Source organism: Microcaecilia unicolor, chromosome 1 (genome assembly GCF_901765095.1).
Source record: "Microcaecilia unicolor chromosome 1, aMicUni1.1, whole genome shotgun sequence".
Lineage (NCBI taxonomy): Eukaryota > Metazoa > Chordata > Amphibia > Gymnophiona > Siphonopidae > Microcaecilia > Microcaecilia unicolor.
Genome location: NC_044031.1, coordinates 468670133 through 468696912, shown reverse-complemented (window position 1 = coordinate 468696912; position 26780 = coordinate 468670133). Strand labels below are relative to the sequence as shown.

General features: G+C 40.4%; 1 protein-coding gene across 1 annotated transcript in view; it reads right to left on the bottom strand.

The window, feature by feature from the left end:
* LAMA3 (laminin subunit alpha 3) overlaps window positions 1–26780 on the bottom strand; it is a 407718-nt gene that overhangs the window by 244356 nt on the left and 136582 nt on the right. The window contains 8 exon segments of the mRNA XM_030188133.1: window positions 1075–1127; window positions 1940–2039; window positions 3334–3380; window positions 5540–5677; window positions 16859–16993; window positions 21447–21581; window positions 23175–23312; window positions 24173–24211. Coding sequence (XP_030043993.1) covers window positions 1075–1127; window positions 1940–2039; window positions 3334–3380; window positions 5540–5677; window positions 16859–16993; window positions 21447–21581; window positions 23175–23312; window positions 24173–24211 — 785 coding nt within the window.

Genomic DNA, 26780 nt, shown 5'->3' with positions numbered 1-26780 from the left:
AAAATATTTGTCCCTCCCCATAGCTGGTTTAAGGTTTTACAGGGGGCTCACTAATAGACCATTCTGCAGTAAGCATTATCTGGTACAACTGGGGTCTCAGATCACACATGCACTCCTCCTCTGTTGTTTCCAATAATCAGGTCTCGGTTTTGGCTTTGTTGCCTTTCATGGCAGCATGTGGTGGGATCCTGTACTCTACAGGGGACATATCAGAACAGATGCCCAACTGGAGTGATATGAACATCTTGTTGCTTTCATGTGAACTCAACACTTTCAGGTTTTGCTCCAGTATGCCAGGGGACTCATGGGTAGTAGTTTTCACAGCCTTTTTTGCCTTCTCACATAGTTCAGGAACCACTCTAAAGGGTCCTACCTCATTCGCATTGTCTGTAGCTAACCCACATCCCTGCTATTCCACTATAACAGAGAAGGGCAAGCAAATAGTCCAGCACATCTGATCACCTCCAAAGATGTGCCTATGACTTACAGACAAGGGATTGCCCTCAAGCCTTCGCAGGTAGCATGTTGTCCTCTGGTCCCTGTTTGGGTGCCATTTCTGTAACCCTGGTGATCCCCATTGTTGTGGAGGCAGATTAATGAAGCTTCAAAATGAGTATTTAATTTTTATGGATCCCAAGAGTGCGAGGGAGACTTCTTCAATGTCCTATACCCCTACCTGCTCAGTGTTCACTCCAGATCTCTGTTTGGGCAACTTTTCCCTTTTCTCGCAAATAAGTCCACAGCACACATTGAGCTCCAGCTATACTGAGGGGGTCTTTTAGCTTAGCTTGAGTTATCTGCAGCAGGGCACATAGGAATAAAATGAGCCCTGCTGCAGATAACTCAAGCTAAGCTTTAGTAAAAGACCCCCTGAAACATCAGCAAACTTCAAACTGAATATAATAGACAAGGCCATGATTAAGAAGGTTAAAAGTATGAGATAATAGTTGGAGTTAAATTGAGGATTTTGATAACATTATTGAACCAACAGTAGCAATTCTTCAGAAAATATTAAGTCAAAGTTTTACATAATGCAGATAACCTGTTGTGATGTATCTGTTTCTGTGTATTTACCTCTCGGCATTCACCAATTCCACTCACTGTTCCAGTCACATCACACTGGCACTCTGCGGAGAGAGAGAAGTAGAGAGACAGCACATGGATCTCAAGTCTAGCCTACCACTTATTGTACCAAAAGCAATGAAGAACATTACAGTGGCCAATGGAAAAGCCCATTTACAGTCAAGTTTCTATTCAAACTTATTTTTGTCTATGATGTCATTGCTCTATTTATTTATGTCCAATTTATTGTTTGCCTCTCCATGAGGGCTATAAGGCAGATCGCAATACAGAAAATCTTTCTGATTGGTTATAGTGATGGAAGCACTCAATGCAGACTGAAGTCTCTTTAACCTAACTTTTTCACTTATTCTTTTTAGTTTGCAGACACTTCGATCTGAACATTATCACATATGGCTAAGATGATCTCATGAAAATGTCAGTTTTCCTAAAGGACCTTACTCTCAAGTAGCAGTCAAGATTGCTCAACTGACTTGATAAACCCCACCATTATCTTGTATACATTGTGCTCTTTACTACAGCTATACATTTGGGGGAGAAAACAATGATTTGCATAAGCCTAAACCAAGATGTGGCTTGGTATTTTGTCTGCTTCTGCATTATTTGATTACCTATATCCTGAATATTAACCATATGAGCTCTATGAGGGAAACTATCTTTGGCACAATGCAAATATTATAAGGAATTGTAGCAGTCAATTTGAGAGACTATCACACCCAATATACCATGGCTTAAGAGTAAGCTTCATTCCTGTGATGGTATGTGCAAAACAAATCCATTTAGATGCACTAACCAGGAGTCACACAACAATGAAAATTTCAGGAAGCAAATCCTTCACAGTGACCCTAACAAACCTTACCTAAACAGCCTTCTGGATGTTCCTTGGCCAGATTCCAGTACAGTGGCTTGCAGCTGCTACAGGTAGGGCCTTCAACATGTGGCAGACACAAGCAGGCACCCTGGTGACAACAACAATAGTGTATAATGGACTGGACAACTAAACAGGTGCCATTTATAGACTTTTGGGGTTAATGTGAGCAAGTGCAAAGTGATGCATGTAAAAAAAGAGGAATCCAAACTATAGCTACATGATGTAAGGTTCCGTATTAGGAGTCACCACCCAGGAAAAGACCTAGGCATCATTGATGATACGTTGAAACCCTTCCACTCAATGTGCAGCAGCAATTAAGAAAGCAAATAGAATGTTAGGAATTATTAATAAAGGAATGGAGAACAAAGCTAAGAATATTACAATGCCTTTGTAGTGCTTCAACACACCTCAAATTTTGTGTGCAATTTTGGTCACTGCATCTCAAAAAAGATATAGCAGAATTAGAAAAGGTACAGAGAGAAGCAATGAAAATGATAAAGGGGATGGGATGATTCAGTCTGAGGAAAGGCTAAAGGAGCTAGGGCTCTTCAGCTTGGAGAAGACACAGCTGAGGGGATATATGATAGAGGTCTATAAATTACTGAGTGGAATGAAATGGAGAGACATAAATCATTTGTTTACTTTTTGCAAAAATACAAGTCCTAAGGGGCACGCAATAAAGCTACTAAGTGGTAAATTTAAAACAAATCTAAGAAAATATTTCTTCACTCAAAGTGTAACTAAACTCTGGAATTCATTGCCATAGAATGTGGTAAAAGCAGTTAGCTTAGCACAAAAAAGGCTTGAACAATTTCCTAAAAGTCCATAAAGCATTATTAAGTTGGATTTGGGATAAAACGCATAAAATCTCTTTTACTCTGTTAGGATCTTGCCAGGTACCTGTAGCATGGATTGGCCACTGTTAAAAACAGGATACTGGACATGATGAACTGTTGGGTCTGTCCTAGTATGGCAATGCTTATGTTCTTATGTTATTATGGTAAGGCAAGATTTCCCTTGACTCTGTCCCATTAAACTATGGTTATATGCTTGGTAATTTTATTCTTTATAATAGTTTCTAGCATTTTGCTTGGCACCGACATCAAGCTTACCATTCTCTAATTTCCCAGATCACCCCAGCTTTTTAAAAATCGGCGTTACACTGGCCATCCTTCGATACTCAGGTACCACAAATGATTTTAATGACAGGAGAGTGCATCAAGAATGGGGAATGACTGGGCCACCAAAAGAGATATTAGGCATTTTGCCTTAACCTACTAGTAATCTCATGTTGTTACACAAAGGTTTACTAACATTCAACTAGCATAAAGACACACAATAGACAACATAAAATATATTACATTCTCCAATACAATACTTACAGAATGTGAATGAATGGTTCCAGCAGGGTCACACTCAACGTTGACACCTTGAATTTACATAAAGTTATACATTAAAAGGAGTGAAGCAAAATAGAAGAGAATAAGATTAACCACAAAATAACCAAACAGCTTTGACCTGTGTGCAACTGAAATGTTGCACACAGGTCAAAGGCACATTTGCTTACTAAACTGGTTTTTTTTGGTTAATTTTCAGCTTTTAAACCTAGCCATGTCCATAAATTAACAGACGCAGCAAGTCATGATTCCAATTTGTTGGTCAAACAAATTACGACTAGGAGTTGGTGAATTTCTAATGGAATTGCAGGAAATGGCACTTCTTACATGATCTAAGAGGCCTCTCAAGTAGCCAACTGTAACAACTCATAGCACATAAGAATTTAGCTGCAATACCAGTTGATTTTGAAACCTAAGTTCTAGAGACTCCACAGCTAAGTATTGATAGCTCATATACATATATATATATATATTGATAAGCTTGATCTAATAAAGCTATGTTGTTGATGCTGTTTCATAAGGAGGTTTTTTGCCGACGATGAAGAAGTCCTGCTCTTATAGCTTTAGGCTGGGAGCATCTTGAGGCTTTTTCCGCATTATTTTTGATTTTTCACAATTAGCCCACTGCTCCTAATTTTGTTAATAGAGAATCCTTTCTTTCTTTTTAGTTGACTTCCTTAATTATATTATCGTTTACACCTTACTTTTAGGCACCCACACTTATACCAGTCATAGAGCTGGTGTAACTGCGAGCATCTAAATAAGAACATAAGAATAGCTATACTGGATCAGACCAATGGTCCATCTAGCCCTGTATCCTGTTTCCAACAGTGGCCAATCCAGGTCACAAGTACCTGGCAGAAACCCAAATAGTAACAACATTCAATGCTACCAATCCCAGGACAAGCAGTGGCTTCTCCCATGTCTGTCTCAATAGCAGACTATGGACTTTCCCCCCAGGAACTTGTCCAAACCTTTTTTTAAACCAAAATACATTAACTTCTGTTACTACATCCTCTGGCAAAGAGTTCCAGAGCTTAACTATTCATTAAGTGAAAAAATATTTTCCTCGTATTTTAAAAGTGTTTCCATGTAACTTCATCAAGTGTCCTCCTAGTCTTTGTATTTTTTGAAAGAGTAAAAACATCTATTCACTTCTACCCATTCTACATCACTCAGGATTTTGTAGACTCAATCATATCCCCCCTCAGCCATCTTTTTTCCAAGCTAAAGAGCCCTAGCCTCTTTAGCCTTTCCTCATATGAGAAGAGTTCCATCCCCTTTATCATTTTGGTTGCTCCTCTTTGAACCTTTTCTAATTCTGCTATATATTTTTTGAGATACAGCAACCAGAACTGATCGCAATACTCAAGATAAATGAGGCCAGGGTGCAAGTAACTTACAGTATTCTATATATTATGTACATAACTGGGAGCCCTGCCCATGCCCTTCCCATGCTTCATCCCAATGTATGCGTCCTTGCATTCTCCCACCATTGCATTTACATGCGTCCGTATCGCATAGAGCTTAGGGTGGTAATGCATGTAACTGCTAATTTGAGCATATACACATGCACAGGGGCACCCCAGGTACAGAATTGCCCTTATAACTTATATGTCTAATATGCGATAGTCAGTTACTGACCTCCACCCCCCCCCCCCCCCCCAATATTTTGCATTGAATTTGAATTGCCAAGTACTAAACTGCCCTTCGAATTTCTTACATCACCTTCATTCTGTCTATTTTCTCTTGGGTGTCTACTCTGTCACAGATCTTAGTATCACCTGCAAATGAGTATTCTTATTTCTAACTCCTCTATAATACTGCTCACAAAGATGTTGAATAGTAATGGCTTTTTAACAGGCTCATGAGTCACACCACAATTCACCCTCCTCTCCTCAGAGTGCTTTCCATTTACCATCACTTAATCTATGCTATCACCTTGGTGCTCAGTCACAGGCTGTTTTAATAAAAAGTTTTGGATCAGATCAGCACAAAATATGGGGGGGGGGGGGGGGGGGGTAAGGGTCAGCAAATAAAATAAGAGCTTTGCTTCATTGAGTGCATTGCAAAGGAATTTCATATAATTAATTACTGCAGCATGAGTTCCGCTTTGGCCCTGCTTTGAATAAAGAATGTAAAAGTATTTGTTAAAACCAACACTGCATGAGGTTTTCCATATAAGCCATACCTTGGCAATTGGGGAAAATGCCAAACCCTGGCATGCATCTGTCACAGAGCTGTCCAGTGATGCCTGGCCGACAGTCACACTGCCCCATTAAAGGATCACATGTCTTTCTATAGGAGCCATAAGGTGAACACTGGCAAGCTGCAGAAGAAAACACATGCATACTTATATACTGTATATATAGCGAGACATATATACATGTACAGTTTTTATCTAAAATAAATTTTTTGAAGTAGATACTTTGAATACATGTATTTCAGCAAAATTAGAAATTGCAGCTTATCAGATTAAGGATACTTCACTTGTTAATTCGTTTTCTTGCATGATATTTTATGTGGCTCCAGAGAAGTGGAATAGTATCCAGGATAAATTTTGTGATTTTGTTTTTTGGAATTCTTTACCTTCTAAATGTAATCTTTTTCTGGGTGATATTAATCTGCACCTAGATATGTTACTATGTTCCAATTGTTGGAACCACCTATAACAAAGGACATCAATTACACTTAATTGTGTTTTTGAAAGAGGATACTAGTCTAGATGCTCTTTTTCAAGAAGGTACTTGGTCAGAGATTCGTTGGTCTGATCATTTTATTTATTAATTTAATATAGACTGGAGATAATTGGGAAGGGTTAGGCCAGCAAAAAGAACTACCCATTTATCTAGAGGAGTTATTGACAATGCTGTCTTTTGGTCACAGCTTGATGAAATAAGTGCTTCCTGGGAGCCCTCAGGGTTTATTAAAGACTGGTTTTATTATAGTAAAGAGATTTTAGATGATTTGGGCCCCTACAAGACTCTAGCCAGAATTATTAGATCGTCAGATAAATGGTTTGACACTGAACTGCTTGTTCTTAAAAGGAAATGTAGATCTGCAGAGAGATTATGGCATAAGTATTCTTCTACTGAGAATAAGATAAGTTGGAAGCTACTTAATAAAGAATATAAGAGATTACTAAAATCAAAAGGAAAGGATCATTATTCTAAACTAATTGCTGGTAACTCTTTGGATATAAAATTACTCTTTAAGATACTTGGAGATTCCATTCATACAGAAGCTTGTACTGTTCCACTATTTAGAAAAAGACCTTCAGCCACTCAGTTAGCTGAATATTTTAGCTCTAAAATATCTACAATAAGAATCATTTAAGGGTAATAAATTGAATCTGGATTCACTCAATTTTAGTTCAGAATTTTTCTGTGGACAGAATTTGGAGGGAATTATCTCCCATATCATGGTCTTTATTGGACATTCTACATAGAAAATATACTTCTTCTTACTGTATTTGGGATACTTATCCTCCATATGTTATGAAATCTGATTCTAGTAACTTTAAATTACTATTATTAGATTGGTTACATACTATGCTGGAGATGGGTGATTTTCTATACAACTTCCTACAGATCTAATTTCAAACTATAGCAATCTGGGTTTAGGTCAAACAATAGCACTAAAACTGTAATTGGTTCATTTTGTTTAATGTTTACATGTAGTCTCTGGGTTATATTTTGAAGAAATTGGGGGCCTATTTCTATAGCTATGCTGTTGATATAACAGTTATGGTTCCTAGTTATTCAACAGTTGCTTCTCAATCAGCTTTGCTTTATAATATTATAGATACTTTCCTGCTTATAATCGAATGAGAAAAACGCCCAAGTTCCGACCTAAATCGGGAGATGGACGTTTATCTCACAAAAACGAATAAAGCGGTATAATCGAAAGCCGATTTTTGGACGTTTTCAACTGTAATCCGTCGCGGATGCGGACAAAGTTGATGGGGGCGTGTCAGAGGTGTGGCGAAGGCGGAACTGGGGCGTGGTTATCTGCCGAACAGAGATGGGCGCATTTCACCGATAATGGGAAAAAAGTATGCGTTTTTAGCTAGAATTTAGGACACTTTTCCTGGACCCTGTTTTTTCACGAATAAGGCCCCAAAAAGTGCCCTAAATGACCAGATGACCACTGGAGGGAATCGAGGATGACCTCCCCTGACTCCCCCAGTGGTCACTAACCCCCTCCCACCACAAAAAATGAAGTTTCTCAACTTTTTATTTTCACCCTCAAATGTCATACCCACCTCCCTGGCAGCAGTATGCAGGTCACTGGAGGAGTTGTTAGGGGGTGCAGTGGACTTCAGGCAGGTGGACCCAGGCCCATCCCCCCTACCTGTTACAATTGTGCTGCTTAATGCTTATTAGTCGTCCAACCCCCCCAAACCCACTGTACCCACATGTAGGTGCCCCCCTTCACCCCTTAGGGCTATAGTAATGGTGTAGACTTGTGGGCAGTGGGTTTTGAGGGGGATTTGGGGGGCTCAACACACAAGGGAAGGGTGCTATGCACCTGGGAGCTCTTTTACCTTTTTGTTTGGTTTTGTAAAAGTGCCCCCTAGGGTTCCCGGTTGATGTCCTGGCATGTGAGGGGGACCAGTGCACTACGAATCCTGGCCCCTCCCATGAACAAATGCCTTGGATTTATTCGTTTTTGAGCTGGGCGCTTTCATTTTCCATTATCGCTGAAAAACAAAAACGCCCAGCTCACACATTGTTGAATAAAACATGGGCGTCTATTTTTTCCCAAAATACGGTTCGGTCCGCCCCTTCACGGACCCGTTCTCGGAGATAAACGCCCATGGAGATAGGCGTTTTCGTTCAATTATGCCCCTCTTTATATTTTTGGATGAAAATATACAAACTTAAGTTAAATACAGATAAAGCTAAATTTTTGCTGGTTAGTCATTCAGTATTGACTTAGTATTGAGTTAGTCATTCCTCTTTCAATAAAGAGGAAAATAGTATAAAAGTTAACCAGACTCTGTATCAGTTTTCTTCATCCATAAAAATCTTAGGTATCCTATTAGAGTCCAAACTATGTTTTGATTTTCAAATTAATACATTAACACAAAGATATTTTTTTATTCTGTATAATCTTCAATGGGTGCATAAATATGTTGATCAAGATCACTTCCGTCTAATGGTACAAACCTTGACTCTAAGTATGTTGGACTACTGTAACATCATTTATTTGGGTATTTCAAAACAATTACTCAAGCATTTGCAGACAGTTCAGAATACTGCTCTTTGTTTGATTTATTGTCTGAAAAAATCTGATAGAATATCCCAGTTTTTTTGTAAAGAGTCATTGATTGCCAGTTTACGCTAGAGTTCAATTCAAATTCTATTGTTTTATTTACAAAGTAATATATGGATTATCTCCACCTTATCTCTTAGGTCATTTCCTCTTTTCTCAAAGAACTAGTGTTACAAGATCAACATCCCTATTTACTTTTCCTTTTTTTTTTTAATGTGAAAAGATTTAGATTATTAGAAACTCTTTTTCCTTTTCAAGCAACTTGTCTTGATAAAGATGCTCAAACTCTTTTATTTACCACTTCAAATCATTTTCAATTTCGGAAACTTATAAAAACCCATTTATTTCAAAACTATTTTATGATCTAAATAATTAGCATGGAGTAGTAGATTTCAAATGAGAATGTAAATTTTTGTTCATTAATATTGTACCTTCCTGGATATGTCCAGCTTCTTGTGAATTTATGATCCGTTTAGAACTGTGAGGTGTTAGTGGAATACAAGTTACATTGTTAATGTTAATGTTAATATATACTAAACAAATATATTTGGTGGTGTGGAGATAAGAACAAATTCTAAATGCGAAAACTTCCACTCAATACAAAATTACAATAATATGTGGGGAAATGCCTCGGGAGCTCTTTGAGGCTTTTCCCCACATATTATTGTAATGTTAATATATATACATATGCACAAATATAATTCAGATTTTACAATGCTCTACGAGAGGAGACCAATTTTGAAACTCTGAACCTCAAGCTTTGGCAAAAAGACAATTCCAAATCTTCACAATTGTACCTTATCAAAACCCAGACTGCGATATTTGAGCATTGGACAGTGTTTATGAAGCATCTTCACTTTTCTTAAAATCTATCCCCCATATAGGTATGGTATAGTCCAGAACATTTCATTGAATGTACAGAGATGTAAAAAAGTTTCCCCCTTCCTGATTTCCCCTATTATTACATATATGTCACACTTATTGGTTTATGATCTTTAAATAATGTGTAATATTAGACAAAGGGAACCCGAGTAAACATGTAACACAATGTTTAAATTATTACTTCACTTATTTAAGGAACATAGTTATCCAACACCCATATCATCCATGTGAAAAAGTAACTGCCCCCCTTAGTTACTCAGTGAACCAATTGACCAAATTTAATTGATAATTAGATTCAGTTGACTGAACAGAGTCAGGCTTGACAGCAGCCAGCCCTGTTGAATCTATACCTCACTATATATTAAACCTTACAAAACTTTCTACAAGAATGCTCTTTACCTTTTCTGTCAGCAATTGGTGTTCTTTTCCTACTTTAGAAAATGTTTTACTGTACACCACCTAGTTATTTTCAGAGGAAAGGCAGTATATAAATAAAGAAAACTGAAGAAAAAAATGTTAAATATATCAGTCTTGAAAGAGTTACAAAGCCATTTCTAAAGCTCTGGGACTCCGCCAAACCGCAGTGAGAGTCATTATCTCTAAATGATGAAGACTTAGAATAATGGTCGATCTTTCCAGGAGGGGCCAGCCTGACAAAATTATTCCAAAGGCACAGTGAAAAGTCATCTGGAAAGTCACAAATCTAAGGTCAATGTTCATGGCTCCACAATAAGAAAGACACTGAGCAAAAATGAGATTCATGGGACAGAGCAAAGTGGACACTACTGCTATCCAAGATTAACATCAATGCTTGTCTTGCTTGTAATACCACCTTTTTGAAGACATTCACTCAAGGCAGTGTACAGCAAGAATAAGTCAATCATAGGCAATAGACAATTAGAGTAGTAAAAATATTCAAACAACAAGTATGGCATAGTATGCTACATTACAATGTCAACACAATACACAATAAATCATTTTAATAGACAGCATAGGATGTAAGAAAAGACAGAATATAAAGATAGATAAGACAGTAACAGGAGTCAGAAAATAAGGGGACTAATTTAAAGGAAGTTGTACATGAAGTCAGATGCTTGAGTATTATCTCGGCTAAGGTAGGAGTGGATGACTGGCATAAAGCAAATACAGCATTCCACAGTAAGAACATCATACCACCAGGGTGGCACTGTGATGGTGTAAGGATGGTTTGCTGCTTTAGGACCTAAAAAAACCTTGCCATTATTGAAGGAACCATGAATTCTGCATTTACTAGAATGTCCAGTCATCTGTCTGTGAGCTGATGCTGAAGCGTAATTGGGTTATGTAGCAAGGCAATGATCCAAAAATACAAAAGCAAGTCTACATCTGAATGGCTGAGGAGAAACAAAATTGAAGTTTTGGATTGACCTAGACAAAGTCCTAATTTGAACCAAATAAAGATGCTGTGGCAAAACCTGAATGAGCAGTTCATGCATGAAAACCTACAAATGTGAATTAAAGCAATTCTGCAAAGACGGGTGGGTTAAGATTCCTCAACGGCAATGTGAAAGACTGATATCAAATTATAGGAAGCATTTGGTTGCAATCATTGCTGTTAAAGGTGGTACAACCAGTTATTAAGTTTCAGAGGGCAATTACTTTTTCACACGGGTGATATAGGTGTTGCATTAACTTTATTCATCATATAAATGAAATAAAAACTGTGTTATGTGTTTACTCAGGTTCCCTTTGTCTAATATTACATGTTGTTTAAAGATAAGAGACCATTCAGTATGACATATATTGAATAATAGGAGAAATCAGGAAGGTTGGGGGGAGTTTTTCATATCACTATAGATAATGTATCTTGTACAATTAGTGGGTGTTAAAAGATTCATGAAGTAGTATTGATTGGGGGTTTCGTTATCAAAGTAAAATGACATCTAGTGAAGATTTCAAAAGTTGGAATAAATCTAAACTATTAGGGGAATTAATCACATTAATCATTAATTAATCACATCATTTCCTCCCTCTGCTTAAATCTCTTTAATTCCCTTAGGGATATAGTATATATTAGTCACAACCATAGAATCATAATTTGGGAGCTGAAGAGCATCTCTTAAATATAACTTAAACAACTCTCTTGCGGATAGATAATGTGTCAAAGGAAAATTCAATAAATGCAAACTGTATGCCCTAGCAGAGTTTTCAATACCTTCCATATGCATATGTATTAAGAAATTATCTTTAGTCACTGCTGCCATAGCAGCCTGAGCAGATTTCAGCTGAGATTCTGTCTGGGACACACACTGTTCCACTGATTTAACTTTGCAATCATGTTCAGTGAGCTTCTGAGAGGTTTCCTCAGAGAATTTGGATAACTTAATTAAATTCTCATGCAAAACCTTTTCCATCCTAAAACCTGCAACTCCGACACCTTTTAAAGAAACATCTTTTAGTTTGTCAGATGAAGAAGGAGCAGACAAAATATCAGGAAATTTTATCGAGATTGGCACTGGTAATATATCCCTGGGCCTCACATTACAGGAATCAAAAGCCATGCCTGGGGAGGATCGCACCAGCTTTGGAGAAGCTTGACTTCCATTCATGGAAGTTTGTTGCAACTCTCGAATAACTGCAGGTTGAAGAGGTGGAGTTCAACCACTTAGCGATAAGGAGACAGGGGAGGAGGATAATGTACTCACTGTTCTGGTAATTTTAGTGTCTTCATAACAGATTTACACTCACTGTACATTTTAAATAGTTGTCCACAAGGTTACAAGGCTATTAATTGTCCTGGGCAAGATAGAAAGGGAGGTGGGCTTGCATTAATATATAGGGATTTTTTTATTTTTAGGTTGAAATTGATTGACAGTTCAAATCAGCCAAATTTAAAAGTATGTGGAGGCACATAATCGAACGGGGCGCCCAAGTTTTCCTGAGGACGTCCTCGCAGGATGTACCCGCGAAGGGGCGGGGAAACCCATATTATCGAAACAAGATGGGCGTCCATCTTTCATTTTGATAATACGGTTGGGGACGCCCAAATTTCAACATTTAGGTCGACCTTAGAGATGGTCTTCTTTAGAGATGGTCGTCCCCGATTTTTGGCGATAATGGAAACCGAGGACGTCCATCTCAGAAACGACCAAATGCAGGCCCTTTGGTCATGGGAGAAGCCAGTATTCGTAGTGCACTGGTCCCCCTGACATGCCAGGACACCAAACGGGCACCCTAGTGGGCACTGCAGTGGACTTCAGAAAATGCTCCCAGGTGCACAGCTCCCTTATCTTGGGTGCTGAGCCCCCCCAAACCCCCACAAAACCCACTCCCCACAACTGTACAACACTACCATAGCCCTAAGGGGTGAAGGGGGGCACCTACATGTGGGTACAGTGGGTTTGTGGTGGGTTTTGAAGGCCTCACATTTACCACCACAAGTGTAACAGGTAGGGGGAGATGGGCCTGGGTCCACCTGCCTGAAGTGCACTGCAGTACCCACTAAAACTGCTCCAGGGACCTGCATGCTGCTGTCAGGGAGCTGGGTATGATATTTGAGGCTGGCATAGAGGCTGGCAAAAAATATTTTTAAAGTTTTTTTTAGGGTGGGAGGGGGTTAGTGACCACTGAAGGAGTAAGGGGAGGTCATCCCCGATTCCCTCCAGTGGTCATCTGGTCAGTTCAGGCACCTTTTTGAGGCTTGGTCGCAAGAAAAAATGAACCAAGTAAAGTCGGCCAAGTGCTCATCAGGGACGCCCTTCTTTTTTCCATTATCAGCCGAGGACGCCCATGTGTTAAGCATGCCCCAGTCCCGCCTTCGCTATGCTTCCGACACGCCCCTGGGAACTTTGGTTGTCCCTGCGACGGAAAGCAGTTGGGGATGCCCAAAATTGGCTTTCGATTATGCCGATTTGGTCGACCCTGGGAGAAGGACGCCCATCTCCCGATTTGTGTCGAAAGATGGGCGCCCTTCTCTTTCGAAAATAAGCCTGATAGTCTGTCAATTTTTAGATGGTGAGTGTGTAGGAAATGTGGGCCTCTTCTTGTTTTATAGGCCACCTGGCAGTTGACATTTAGTTCAGCAAATATTTTATGACATTATAGCTTCTTATGTTTTCTACTTTCACTCAATTGTTATTCTTGGTGATTTGAATCTCCACTTAGAAGATCAGACTGATCCAACAGTGAGGCAGTTTATTAATTTTTCAGATTCTGTTGATCTTTGGTTAGGTTCTGTTAGCTCCACTCATATTAAGAGGCATGCTCTTGATTTAGTAGCCTATGTTATTAATACTTATAGGGAACCTCTAGTTGATTATGTTCAGGGGGCTCCGGTAGTATGGTCGGATCATTTTCTTATGAATTGTTTTTTGAAAATTCCAAAACTACTGACAGATACAACTCCCATTATGATAAAAATAGGTTGAAATAAGTTGGATGAAGAGTTATTTTGACAGAAAGTGGGTTCTGCCTTGAATTATCAGGTTATTGATCCTAGCTTAGCACTGAGTGTATGGAATGAGTCAGTTAAAACAACTTTGGATAAGGTGGCACCAATTAAAGAGAGAAACGTTTGGCAAGTTATTAATCCTTGGTATACGGAGAGTCTGAGTTCTTTAAAGGTTAATTGTAGGAAATTAGAAAGGATTTGGAGGAAGTGTAGAGAGTTACATTAATTGGAGATCAGAGGTTGAAAATAAATCTGCTACTCAGGAATCAAAGATGATATATTATGAGGATAAGATAAAAAATTCTGAGAATCCCATGAAAGAAGCATATTTAGGTTTTTTTAATTTAATGACGAAAACAAATGATGTCCTTTCTCCTCCTATGTCACTTCAACCTGATGCAAAAGCATTGGTATGCTTTTAAAATTAGGCAATCATTTCATTTATCTCAGCAGAATAACTTGCCACACACTGAGCAAATTTCAGCATATTATCTACAACAATACCTAGAGCTTTTTCTTGAGTGCTGACCCCCAAGATGGACCCTAGCATCAGGTAACTATGATTCGGATTATTCTTTCCAATCTGCATCACCTTGCATATGTCCACATTAAATTTCATCTGCCATTTGGATGCCCAATCTCCCAATTTCTTAAGGTCTGCAATATTTCACAGTTCACATGTTTTAACAACTTTGAATAGTTTTGTGTCATCTGCAAATTTAATCCTATCACCCGTCGTTCTGATTTCCATATCATTTATAAATACATTAAATAGCACCAGTTCCAGTACCAAACCCAGCAGCACTCCACTGTTCACCCTCCTCCATTGAGAGAAATGATCATTTAACCTTACCCTGGGAGTGGGGTGAGAAAACCTTTCCAAAATAAACAAGACGTTACACCCTATCACACTACTCAGTTATGCAGTCCACCTACCTCCAAATAAATGTTTACTCTTTGAAAATATTTAAAGGACAAGGCAGAGTGTTTCCATGTCAGAGTTTCAGAATTTATCTTTTGGACTTAGAGTATAAGCATGCACAACATACCAGTGTGGGTGGGTTCATAAATGAATGCCAGATACATTTGTATATGGTCTGATGTACTAATGCAGATAAGGGAGCCAAAGGTTTCAAGATTAGATAAACATCTCATTTATTACAACCCTAAGGTAAAAATACAGGACAGGCTGACCTGGGTCAAATTCCAAACACATGCTGTGAACTTTCCATTTTGGCAGACAAATAACAGAGGCAGAAAAATGAAGTCTAATCAGATATGCACCATGGCTTGGTTACCAAAGGCACACTGACAATCAAGTTCAATGCTAGGGAAAATCTTGATCAGTATGCAGGGCCTAACCTGAATCTAGCTATTCATGTCAACACCTACTCATTGTAGGTCAGACTGAGAAACTTCCTTAAATGGTTGTTTGTAACCCCTTTGGAAGACTAGCCTAGGCTGAATGAACCTCATTGTTTCTGTTTGCCAACCCTGTGTTATCCAGATGATAATCATAGAAGTGCTGGCACAGTCAGTGACAGGGGAGCCCCAGAGAAGGATGACTGTACTGTTGTCTGCTTGGATGCTGTGTTACAATGAGCTGCTCACTGTGAATAGATTAGTCAGATGAAGAAATAGACTCTAGACCTGTTTTTTTCTTACAAACTTATGTGAGTACTGAGTAACAGGCACATGCGTTGTCTTGTGTAGAGACCTCTAGTGGCTTTACTAAGATACTGGACTTTTTGTAAATAACCCCATAGCTTCTGCGAAGGTTCTCCTGACTGGTGAAGTCGTGGTGGAAGGAGTCCTCTGTTGGAGGGAAACTACTTTTGAAATTCTTCATCTTTAGCTCCTGCTTCCATGACCATTGTACCACATACCAAGTGAAAGAGGGCTCTTGGCTAGCCTAACCATTGTATCAAGAGAAGCAAGGAGTGAATAGCAGTACCAGAGCTGTTAAGGCTGCTGGCCACGGGCTAGCTGCGCAGCAACCTAGAACTACTGCCGGCCTAATGCATGCACCATTTCCGGTGCTATGGAATATAATTGCGTAATTTCTAGTGCGGCCCTAACCTGGCAGTAATTGGTGCTGCCCGGTTACCGTCAGGGTTACCACAGGAGCTCAATCTCAATGGGTGGCAGTAAGTGCTCCTCCCCGCATGGCCACGCGGTAAGAATAATCTTATCGCGTGGCCATGTCTTTTTAAGGGGCTTTTTACCTGCTGCGATAAAACGGGCCCTGGCACACATGGCAAAATCGACCCCCACCGCTAGCTCAGGGTCCTTTTTACCACAGCTTGGTAAAAGGAACCCATAGTGAGTAACTACAAGGAGAGCATACACATGGGGACAGCATAGGTGGGACATGGGTGTTTCACCTATTTAAGAATGCACCTTATAGAATACATTCATTTTTTGTGCACGGCATGGTGCACTTGGGTGTGCCAGCTTCTGACAGCAATAGTCCTGGCATAGGTGGGTGTGCCTAAAAGTAGGCGTGTCAATGCTGACTTATGCTAATATTCTAAAAGGGAATCTTGGCACCAAGATGCCTTTGAAGAACTGATGCTCAGTGCATGGTATTGATGTGCCTACCTTGATGTACCAAAATCATAGAATTGCTTCCACCCTAAACTGCTTAGTGCACTTTAATAAATGTGTACATACCCTTAGAAATGGTACCCATGAGCTTGTATATATTTGTGCCATGTTGTTCTTTGTTCATGCATAAACACATGGCTTTCACAATACAATTCAGCAAACAGATCAGTGGGATTCAAATTCTTGTCTTTCTGTACCACTGATTTCCTATGTGTGTCTATGAGGGATGATGGAAACTTATTTTTATTTTTTTTAAATAAAATACTACTTGCCTATTCTTTTTTTAGGCAAACACCAGAAAATGATTCTACTTACGCAAGCAGTTGGGGAAGCTGTAGTATTCTGGGGCACACTGATTGCAGGTTAGGCCAGCATAGTTGGCATGGCACTGACATTGCCCTCTGGGACCACATAAGCTGTTCACAGAGCCAAATGCATCACAGTCGCATTCTGTACAGGAAGAAAGACAGGCAAATGCCACATGTATAGAGATTTATGGAGTTATAGATATTTCAGAGTTATAGATATTTCACCTGGTGGCATGCTTTTCCACCCCAGCATGATTAAAAAATACAACCATGTGTTGGCCAACCACAAGGCTTGGGACTCAGCCAAAATGAATACGAGATCCATAACATTCATCCAAATGCCAAAACCTGTCACACTGAGATTATCAGATATTAGAAACACAGAAATATAGAAAAATGAAGGCAGAGAAAGAACCTATGGCCTATCCAGTCTGTCCATCAGTACCATCTATTATCCCTTCCTCTCTAATCAGGGGCGTATCTGGAATCCGGCGGTAGGGGGGGTCAGAGCCAGAGAGGGGGGGCACATTTTTGCCTCCCGCCCCCGCCGCCGCCGCCTCTCTCCACCCCCTCCCCGCCGTCAACCCTCCCCCGCTGCTTACTTTTGCTGGCGGGGGACCCCAACCCCCGCCAGCCGAGGTCCAACCCGCAATCTCCATATTTCGTCTTCCTCCGTGGCTATGTGCTTCAAGGAAGTAACGCTGCAGTGCTGATTCGTTGAATCCAGTTCGGCGTCTGACGTCGCAGCACGTCAAACGCCGAACTGGATTCAACGAATCAGCACTGCAGCATTACTTCCTTGAAGCACATGGCCACGGAGGAAGACGAAATATGGAGATTGCGGGTCAGACCTCGGCTGGCGGGGGTTGGGGCCCCCCGCCAGCAAAAGTAAGCAGCGGGGGAGGGTTGACGGCGGGGAGGGGGGCCAGGGCGAAATCTGCGGGGGCCCAGGCCCCTGTGGCCCCACGCAGATACGCCCCTGTCTCTAATTGAGATCCTATGTACTTGTCTCAAGCTTTCTTGAATTCAGATACAGTCTTTGTCTCTATCATCTCTACCAGGAGGCCAATCCATGAATTCACCACTTTTTCCATAAAGAACTATTTCCTCAGGCTTTTCCTGAGTCTGTTGCCTTTCATCTTCATCCTATGTCCCTTCATGCCAGAACTTCCTTTCAATTGAAAGAGACTCACCTTCTGTGCATTTATCCCATAAATGTATTTCTATGCCCCTGTCATATTTCCACTCTCCCACCTTTTTTCCAAAGTTATTGAGATTTTTAAGTCCCCCCCCCCCCCATCACATACCATGAATGGAGAAGTAGCCTAGTAGTTAGTGCAGCAGACTTTGATCCTGGAGAACTGGGTTCAATTCCCACTGCAGCTCCTTGTGACTGTAGGCAAGTCACCTAACCCTCCATTGCCCCAGGTACAAATAAGTACCTGTATATACTATGTAAACTGCTTTGAATGTAGTTGCAAAAACCACAGAAAGGTCGTATATCAAGTCCCATTTATGATTATCACTTTAGTAGTCACGCGCTGGGCTGACTCCGTATCTCTTTGAAGGTGCGGTCTCCAGAATTGCATACAGCACTCTAAATGAGGACTCATTAGACTTAAACTGAGGCATTATCACCTCCTTTTTCCTGCTGACCATTCCTCTCCCTATGCACCCCACAGTATTCATTCTCCACTGAATAACTCTGTTTCCCTTTGTATTTGCCATCAAAATAATCTAAAAAATGTCCCTGCAATAGTTACAGCACCTGTCCACTCAATTTACATACTGCCTGATATTCAGCGCTATTTAACCGGCCAAGTACAGCTCCTGGCCAGTTAGATAGCACTTAACCAGCTATCCGTGAATATTTAACAGGAGACAGCCAGTTATCTCCCACTGAATATTCGCAGTCAGTGCTTTGTGGCTAACTGGCTATATCGCGCAATTATAGCCGGCTATCCACAAATCACCGACTAAGTTTGGTGGCCAAATCGGGCCACCCAAAAAGCAGTCTTATCTTTGACCAGTTTAAACTTAACCAGCCAGTGCTGAATATTGACTTGGTTTAAACCAGCCAAAAATAAACCAAAAATGGTGGTCACCTGGCATTGAATATTTGAACTGATGAATTATTACAGAAACCACATTCAAAAAACATTCAATATCATAAACAAAACATCATAATACTTATTGTGTAAAATTAATAATTATTTGTCCGTGCTCAGTTTTTTTGGGTGTGCAGCAATGAACTAGCAGTTCAAGTTATGCATTAGCACCACATTGATACATCATTGCACATCCTCCTTCCCAACCAGAGCGCTATATATACAAGTGATGTATAAACATTCAATACTCTTATCTATGAAAAAGATGTTATTTAAAAAACATTCTATCAGTCACTTAGCTTAGGTCAAGTATGTGCAAATCCAAATGTCTTCTCACCAGTTCTTAGTCACTGCTGCACTTTTTAAATATCCCATTGTGAAAACATTTAATCAAAAAATCTTCCAAATTCCTAATGCATAACTTGAACTGCTAGTTCATTGCTGCACACCCAAAAAAAAAACTGAGCACAAACAAATAATTATTAATTTTACACAAAAAGTATTATGATTTTTTGTTTATGATATTGAATGGTTTTTGAATGTGGTTTCTGTAATAATTCATCAATTTAGATATTGGAAACCGATCTGAATAGGTCACCCAGAACTGTGAATTGAATATTTGAACTCAGCACCAACCACGGGAGGCAGCCTGGCTAACTCCTGTGGCCTGAATATTGGCCCCAGAGTCTTCTTTGTAAGACTGGGTGCCTTTAGATTGGTGTTTTAACCAAATTCTATATTCTCCATCCTCTGAAATGGGCAAACTTGCACCAATGATTATTTAACCGGCCAGGAACAGCTCCTGGCTGGTTAAATAGCACTTAACCGGCTAAGCACTAATATTCAGAGTGAGATAGCTGACTATCCCTACTGAATATTACCTTTTAGTGCATAGGGCAAGATTCTATATAGACCTAAGCAGTTTAAAGTTTCATTTTACAGGTAATGTACTAGCTGGCTATCACTTGCACACACACTTCGCCCTTGCCACAACCCCTGACAGAAACATTCAGAAACACACGGTTTAATGTGTGGAAATAGACAAACTACCACAAAAACCTTTAATACAGCTGTGCAGTAGGCTTGTTTCCATGCGTTAACCGTGTGTTAAGTGCCCTTTTAAGTTAGATGCTCACCTAACATTAGTTGCAACCACATTTGAAAGGTTGGTTTGTTTCCCAGGCAGTAAGAATACCTATCATAGGCAGAGCAATGAAAGTGAATTTCCTTTCAAAGAAAATATGCATTTTATGATTAATATAGTTCAGAAAGTACAAACTGTTAAGATGTCACCTGGACCATTTAAATTTGGGGTAATTTATTCAGCGATTAGGTTGTCTGATTATCCACCAGTGATTACCCTGATTCTGCTCACTGTCCATGTGGTTCTCATTATATGGTTCCTATATCTCTGATCTTTCTTCAGTGACCTGAAAATTAGTTCAGATTTCTGTGGCTAGGATTGCAAAGCAATGACGCATGGATCTGCTTCCCACAGATCCACACAGGAAGAAGCTCAAAATCAGTGGTATAGCCAGATCTGAGATTAACATGGGTTTGCACAAAGAACAGCATATGTTGACAATATCTCCAGTTCTCATCTCATAAATCTGTGCTGTTGTCTTGGTTGGCCAGATTCCAAAGTGTGGTGTGGGGGAGGGGGCATAGCCCATCCAGGCCCACTATGTCTTTGCCTCTATTCTAAATGTAGGGAAATAAAGTGGACAACCTTACTCAACATGTTGAAAAAATTCAGGAGAAATACATGGTTCTCATCATAGGCATGGAACGAGGTGGGCACTGGGATATGACCCAACCAATACTAACACAGCATCAGTAAAATGAGCAGATTTGGGGGCAGATCAGGCGATTGGTTTATTTGGTCCCTTCGACCAAAAGGTGGACTGCTGCCCTGATTCTCATCTATTGTTTGTTAAATAGATTTTGTAGCAACCCCTTCAAATCCCAAGCAATACATCCTTTGCGTGATGAATAAGACCTTGACAACGCACCTGCAATAGCTCATGCAAACATGACACAAATTAATATGTAAAGATTCATGTACTACCTATTTTGGACAATCTGGCAAATGCTAGCTCAACTAGATATCACTGACAAAAAGTATGTATATTCTTGTGTAGATAACATCAGTCACTGAGGGATTTAAGAACAACTGACAAAACTGCATTTAAAGACACTTTAAAAGCACCTGAATTAGAGGTATTTGGCAAGAACTTTAAAAGCTGTGGGAGCTTTTCTGCTCAAGAAATATGAGGCAGCAAAGACAGATGGTTTGCTCTTCCTTATTTCAAAAGCAAGCAACTGCAAATGTTTTCAAGGTTAAGAGGAAACCACAGACACTCATGAGATCCACACTACTAGCAAGTTTTGAGCACTCCCATGTCAAGCAAGAAAAGAGAAATTCCATGCAGACCTCTTCTCCTCAGACCCTGGATGATGAACGATGCATCTGCTTAAATGTCTTACCTTGACAGGTGGGGAACGAATGATAGCCCGGGCGACACTGATCACACTGTGGGCCCTCCATCTTAAAGAGGCATAAGCATTTCCCAGCCTGATTGCAGACTTCAGGGAGAGCACCAGCAGGATTACACTCACACTCTACCAAAAGGAAAACCACAGTGAGGCACATGCTACACATCCATCAACCCTTAATATTAATATTATTTATTTATTTATTATTAGGATTTATTTACCACCTTTTTGAAGGAATTCACTCAAGGCGGTGTACAGTAAGAATAGATCAAACATGAGCAATAGGCAATTAGAGCAGTAAAAATATTCGAACAACAATACAAAGTATGGCATGGTATACTACTTGCGATTTTATCCACAATTTACAAATAATATGTTACAGCCAATGTTGACCAGTTCCCTTCATCATGATTCAAACCCTCCCCAAGAGCTTGGGAATCATGAAGGCAGCGCCTGATAACTAATGAGGTGCCCAACAGTGCCCTCATAGGAGCCAAGTTTTCAGAATGATTGGTGGTGCTAAACCCAATGGAAACTACTCTCTCTGGACAAAGTCAATATGTTTGCTTAAATACTGGGGGTGCTCAAGCACCCACATCACCCACAGAGCTGGTTCCTATCTGTAGTTGGACTATTGTAATTTATTACAACCTTAGCCCAAATTTTTTCTCAGTTTTTGTGGTATTGCACCTAATGCCTTAATTGTCAATCAGTACCACTGTTGATTTCTTTTTCCAGTTTCAAAATTTCTATTATTACTTTTTTAAATTTTATTTTTATTAGCAATTATATGATTTACATTTAAAGAAATTACTTTTGATAAGAGTACAACCAGCAATAGACAAAAAGGAAAAAAGAACAATTCAAGAAAAGAAACACTCCACTATTCCAAATCATTGAAAAAAATTAAGAAAACTGGGAGGAGAGACCTAACTCAAGAGCCTATCAAAAGATAGGATAAAAGAAGAAATAAATGAAATAGAAATCTGAAAATCTAAACGCGCTGTGATTGGCTGAGAGAGACCTAGGGGCGGAAGATGGATGGGTATCGAAGACGTGGATGATGGACGGCCTCAACTGCGCTCTCCTTCACTTTTCTTGCAGTTGAGGCCAGCCATCGTCCAGGCTCTTCCTGAGCAGAGCCTTGTTGATGCTGCATATATTCCTGGCTTATGTCTGCTCGTGTAAGTGTGAAGTTCTGAAGCTCAACCTGATTCTCTCTTCTCTGCAGGATTGTAGCTGGAGCGCAAATAGACTGTTGGCAAGTACGATATGAGCAAGTACGTCCTCAGCGAAGGTGACATAACTTTAAAAATTTTTGTAAAGATTTCAGCGGTTTCCACACCAGTCATTCTGATTTGACACTGTTTTTATTATTGCGGCGGGGGGGGGGGGGGGGGGGGAGTGAGCGGCATCTTCGCATGTTTGGCATGCACAGAGCAGCCAGCGTACCGCTTTGCTGCTCTGTTTTACGATGGAATAGAGAATGCAAGTGAGCTACAACAAGTAGCTCATTTGCATTCCCTTTCCTTGATGCATAGCCGTTCCCTATCTATTCGCTATGGAATTCGGTAGGAAACAGCTCTAACGACGACTTTAGTGCATCTGGCCCTTTGTGCCTTGACTTGTACAGCCTTTCCCTGTCCTAACTTTAGGCGCTTGCTTAACAGGTTAGTGGTCTGGATATCACTGCTGTATAAAGAATATAATGATACTTACTTTGACAGAAAGGGTAATTAAAATAGCCCACTGTACACGTGTCACAGGAGAAACCATGAAATCCCACTCGACATCTGCACTGCCCAGTTTTCATGTCACAGTCACTGCTCTGTACTCCTGTACCGTAGCACTGGCAGGCTGGTTAGTGAAAGAATGTTATAAAAGACAAAACAGACTGTTAGGTAAAAATGCTACAATTCCTTTTTATAGCACTTTTTTCATTAAAAGAATAAAATCAAAGTTCATGTATATATTGCTTTGTCTGTGTGTGTGTGCACATCTCTCCTGAACCATACAACTACAGCAAGCAAATGTTAAAGGTATCTATGTAACATCCAGATACCTAAAAATAAAATGTTCCCATTAAACTTATGGCCTAGTTCAAAATTGACAATAAAAGAGGTTTTCCCATTAAACTTGTAGATCTAACCCAAAATTGAAGAAGAAACTTTTCCTATTAAATTTATTGATCTATTCTGTAACTGGAAAAGAAGCAAACAATATTTTCAGAAAAAAACACTCATAGGAATTACTCTGCAATCTGGTTATTTTTCCCCTCTTCCAGCTCACTTGGATCGAGTGCTGGGGTCCTGGTGCTATATAAGTCTTCATTCCTAGCTCCCTGGGAGTTTTACCCCTATTTTAATAGACCCCCCCCCCCCCCCACACACACACGCACACACACTTGTTGTTCCTAGTCTAATCATTACAGCAGTGATCCTGAGGCTGAGACCCATCCTCAGTCCAGCCACAAGGTGCCACCCTTATACAATCACCACAGTTCCTCCCCTCATCAGGGGCTGTGAATATTGCCACCAAAACATCAGCAATGGACCTATCCAAGAATCAAACTGGGGAACTTCTAAATGGACCCCAGTTGCCATTGAGTTGCCAGGCTGGCCTCAATACATGCATTTTATAGAGTCATTTTTCTCTAAAATAAAGGTATTTTGATATAATATTAGTAACCAGTGTGTTAGAAAAAGAGCAGAACTTACGTTGACACCGTGGTCCAAAAAATCCTGGTTTACATGACCCTTGATACATCAAAAAATATAAGAGAAATACTGGTATAAGGACAGTGATATACTGTATCAGCTATTTTAAAGACTATACAGATGATCAATATCTAGTGCTGTTCCTAGGTCGGCTGTCACCTAGGGTGGATCGCCATTGTGCCCCCCTCACGGTGAATCACACCCCCCCTCCGCAAATCACCACACCTCCCTGGCGCATCACCTCCATCCCTGAATGCGCATTGCTGTTACCTCTTGGGGGTGCAGGGAGCAGTCGCGCGGCTGTCGGCTCCGTGGGTTCCCTGCCCCGGAACAGGAAGTAACATCAGAGGGAGCAGGGAATCAACGGAGCCGACAACCGCACAGATTCTCTCTGCAGCCCCTTGCAGAAATCACCCAGGGCGGACCGCCCCCACCGCCCCGCCCTTGGTACATCACTGGTGTACCTGCTGGAATTTTCGTTTGATGAATGATACTGTCAATAAAAAGCCAAAGGGGGCATTCTGTAACTGGGCGCCAAAGTTAGGTGCCTAGATGTAACACGCTCACTTCCTGGCTAGGGATATACAAGGAAGTGTTCAACACTCCTCCAGTGCTTTGTCAACAGGCTTCCAGGTCCTGTCTTCTCTAACTTCCGGACTCTGCCAGGCGGTCCCGTCATCAGCTGTCGACGAGGGCCTGCACAGTGTTTACGCTGCACAGGTAGATCCTATCTTGTCACAGCCCAAGGGCTCACCTTCCCCAACCATGACAAAAGCCCTAGGGCAAGCTAACAAATAAACTTTAGAAAGGAATAGCTTAACAAAACTAATCACCTTTTATTTTATGTAAAGTAACCTAACAATCAGTGTTGTTCAAAGTACTAGGTCAAAGTACTTATGTAAAATAAATATATATTTTAATACTTAAGTAAATGTACAATGAAGAGCACATTAGAAAATTTACTTAATTAAAAGTAAAAAAGTTACTACCTAATATAATGCTTTTTGAGTAAAAAGCAAAAGTACCATATCGACAGTGAATACAACTATTGTTAACATTTTTATCCCAACAGTTTTATTGCTCTACAATTCAATCTACTTCACTTTTAGTAAAACTAAATTTTGAAAATGACTGTCACTCATGTGAATGCACTTGTGAGTCTTTAATCCACTACAGCTAAAAAGTGTTCGACAACTGCACTATCAAGAAGTGGATTCTTCAGTCTGATATAAAGTTCCATGAAATTAGGCCAGGCCGCAATATTACTGATGCCTTTTAACTGGGTCTTTAGGTATTGATCAAAGGAATCTCTGATTGTTCCAGGTGTTGCTGTTTCATTTGGTTTATTGATGAATCATCATTTAGGTCTCTCTGCCACTTTTACTTTTTACTTTTAACTGTAAGCATCAGAAATAACTAGGTAAAACAGTAAAAATTGTTAAAATTATTACTTTGGTAAAAGTAACAAATTTTTCCTGTACTTCTTTACAAGAAAAGGAACAAAAGTACAGCAACTAGTTACATTTACTTAGTTACAATACAACACTGCTAACAATGAAACCAGAAATACCAATATTATACATAAAAATCCCTTTTTTATATCAAGAGGTAGAGTATAAAATACTAAAAGCAAACAGTTGAAAAGTAATCTCAGGGGGTCTTTTACTAAGGCACACTGGCGTTTTTAGCGTGCACTAAAGACAGGTGTGCGATAAGTTCTAAAGACGCCCATGAATTCCTATGGGTTGATGAGTGGGTAGGAGGGCAGATTGTATGAAACCAATCTCTATGCTTGAATTTATTAAACACCTTCCCACACTGTTGCTGTGGAAAATATGCTGCCCAGGAAATTAGGTGACCCCTGCAGGTAAGGATCTATGGGCCTGAAAGAAATAGAAATAAAAGAAAACTGCCACTGATATGATAGCGGTCCTTTTACTAAGGTGCACTGAAAAATGGCCTGCGGTAGTGTAGGCATGGGTTTTGGGCGTGCGCAGATCAATTTTTCAGCGCGCCTCTAGAAAATGTCTTTTTTAAAATTTTTGCCAAAAATAGACATTAGCCAAAATTAAAATTGCTGAGCGTCCATTTTGGGTCTGAAACCTTACCACCAGCCATTGACTTAGCAGCAGTGGCGTACCAAGGGGGGGGGGGCGGTGGGGGCGGTCCGCCCCGGGTGCCAGTGGGTGGGGGGTGCTCCGCTCCCGCCGCCTCCCGTGGCCGTTCCCGCGGCGCCGCACATTTAAAAAAACGGCGAAGCAGCGTCGCAGGCAGCGCCTCGTGCCCTGCTTGTAAAAAAAAAAAATCAAATCTCCTTCCTCCTTCTCCTCCTCGTCTTGACGTCGACTCGGGCCTTCCAATCAATTTGATTGGAAGGCCCGAGTCGACGTCAAGACGAGAAGGAAGGAGATTTGATTTTTTTTTTACAAGCAGGGCACGAGGCGCTGCCTGCGACGCTGCTTTGCCGGTTTTAACGGGACTGAGGTGGGGAAGGAGAGGGGCGAAAGGGACTCGGGTGGGGGTGTTCAGAGGGGAGAAGGGGACTGGGGTGGGGATCTCAGAGGGGAGAAGGGAAGGGGAGGGGAGAAGGGGACTGGGGTGGGGGTGT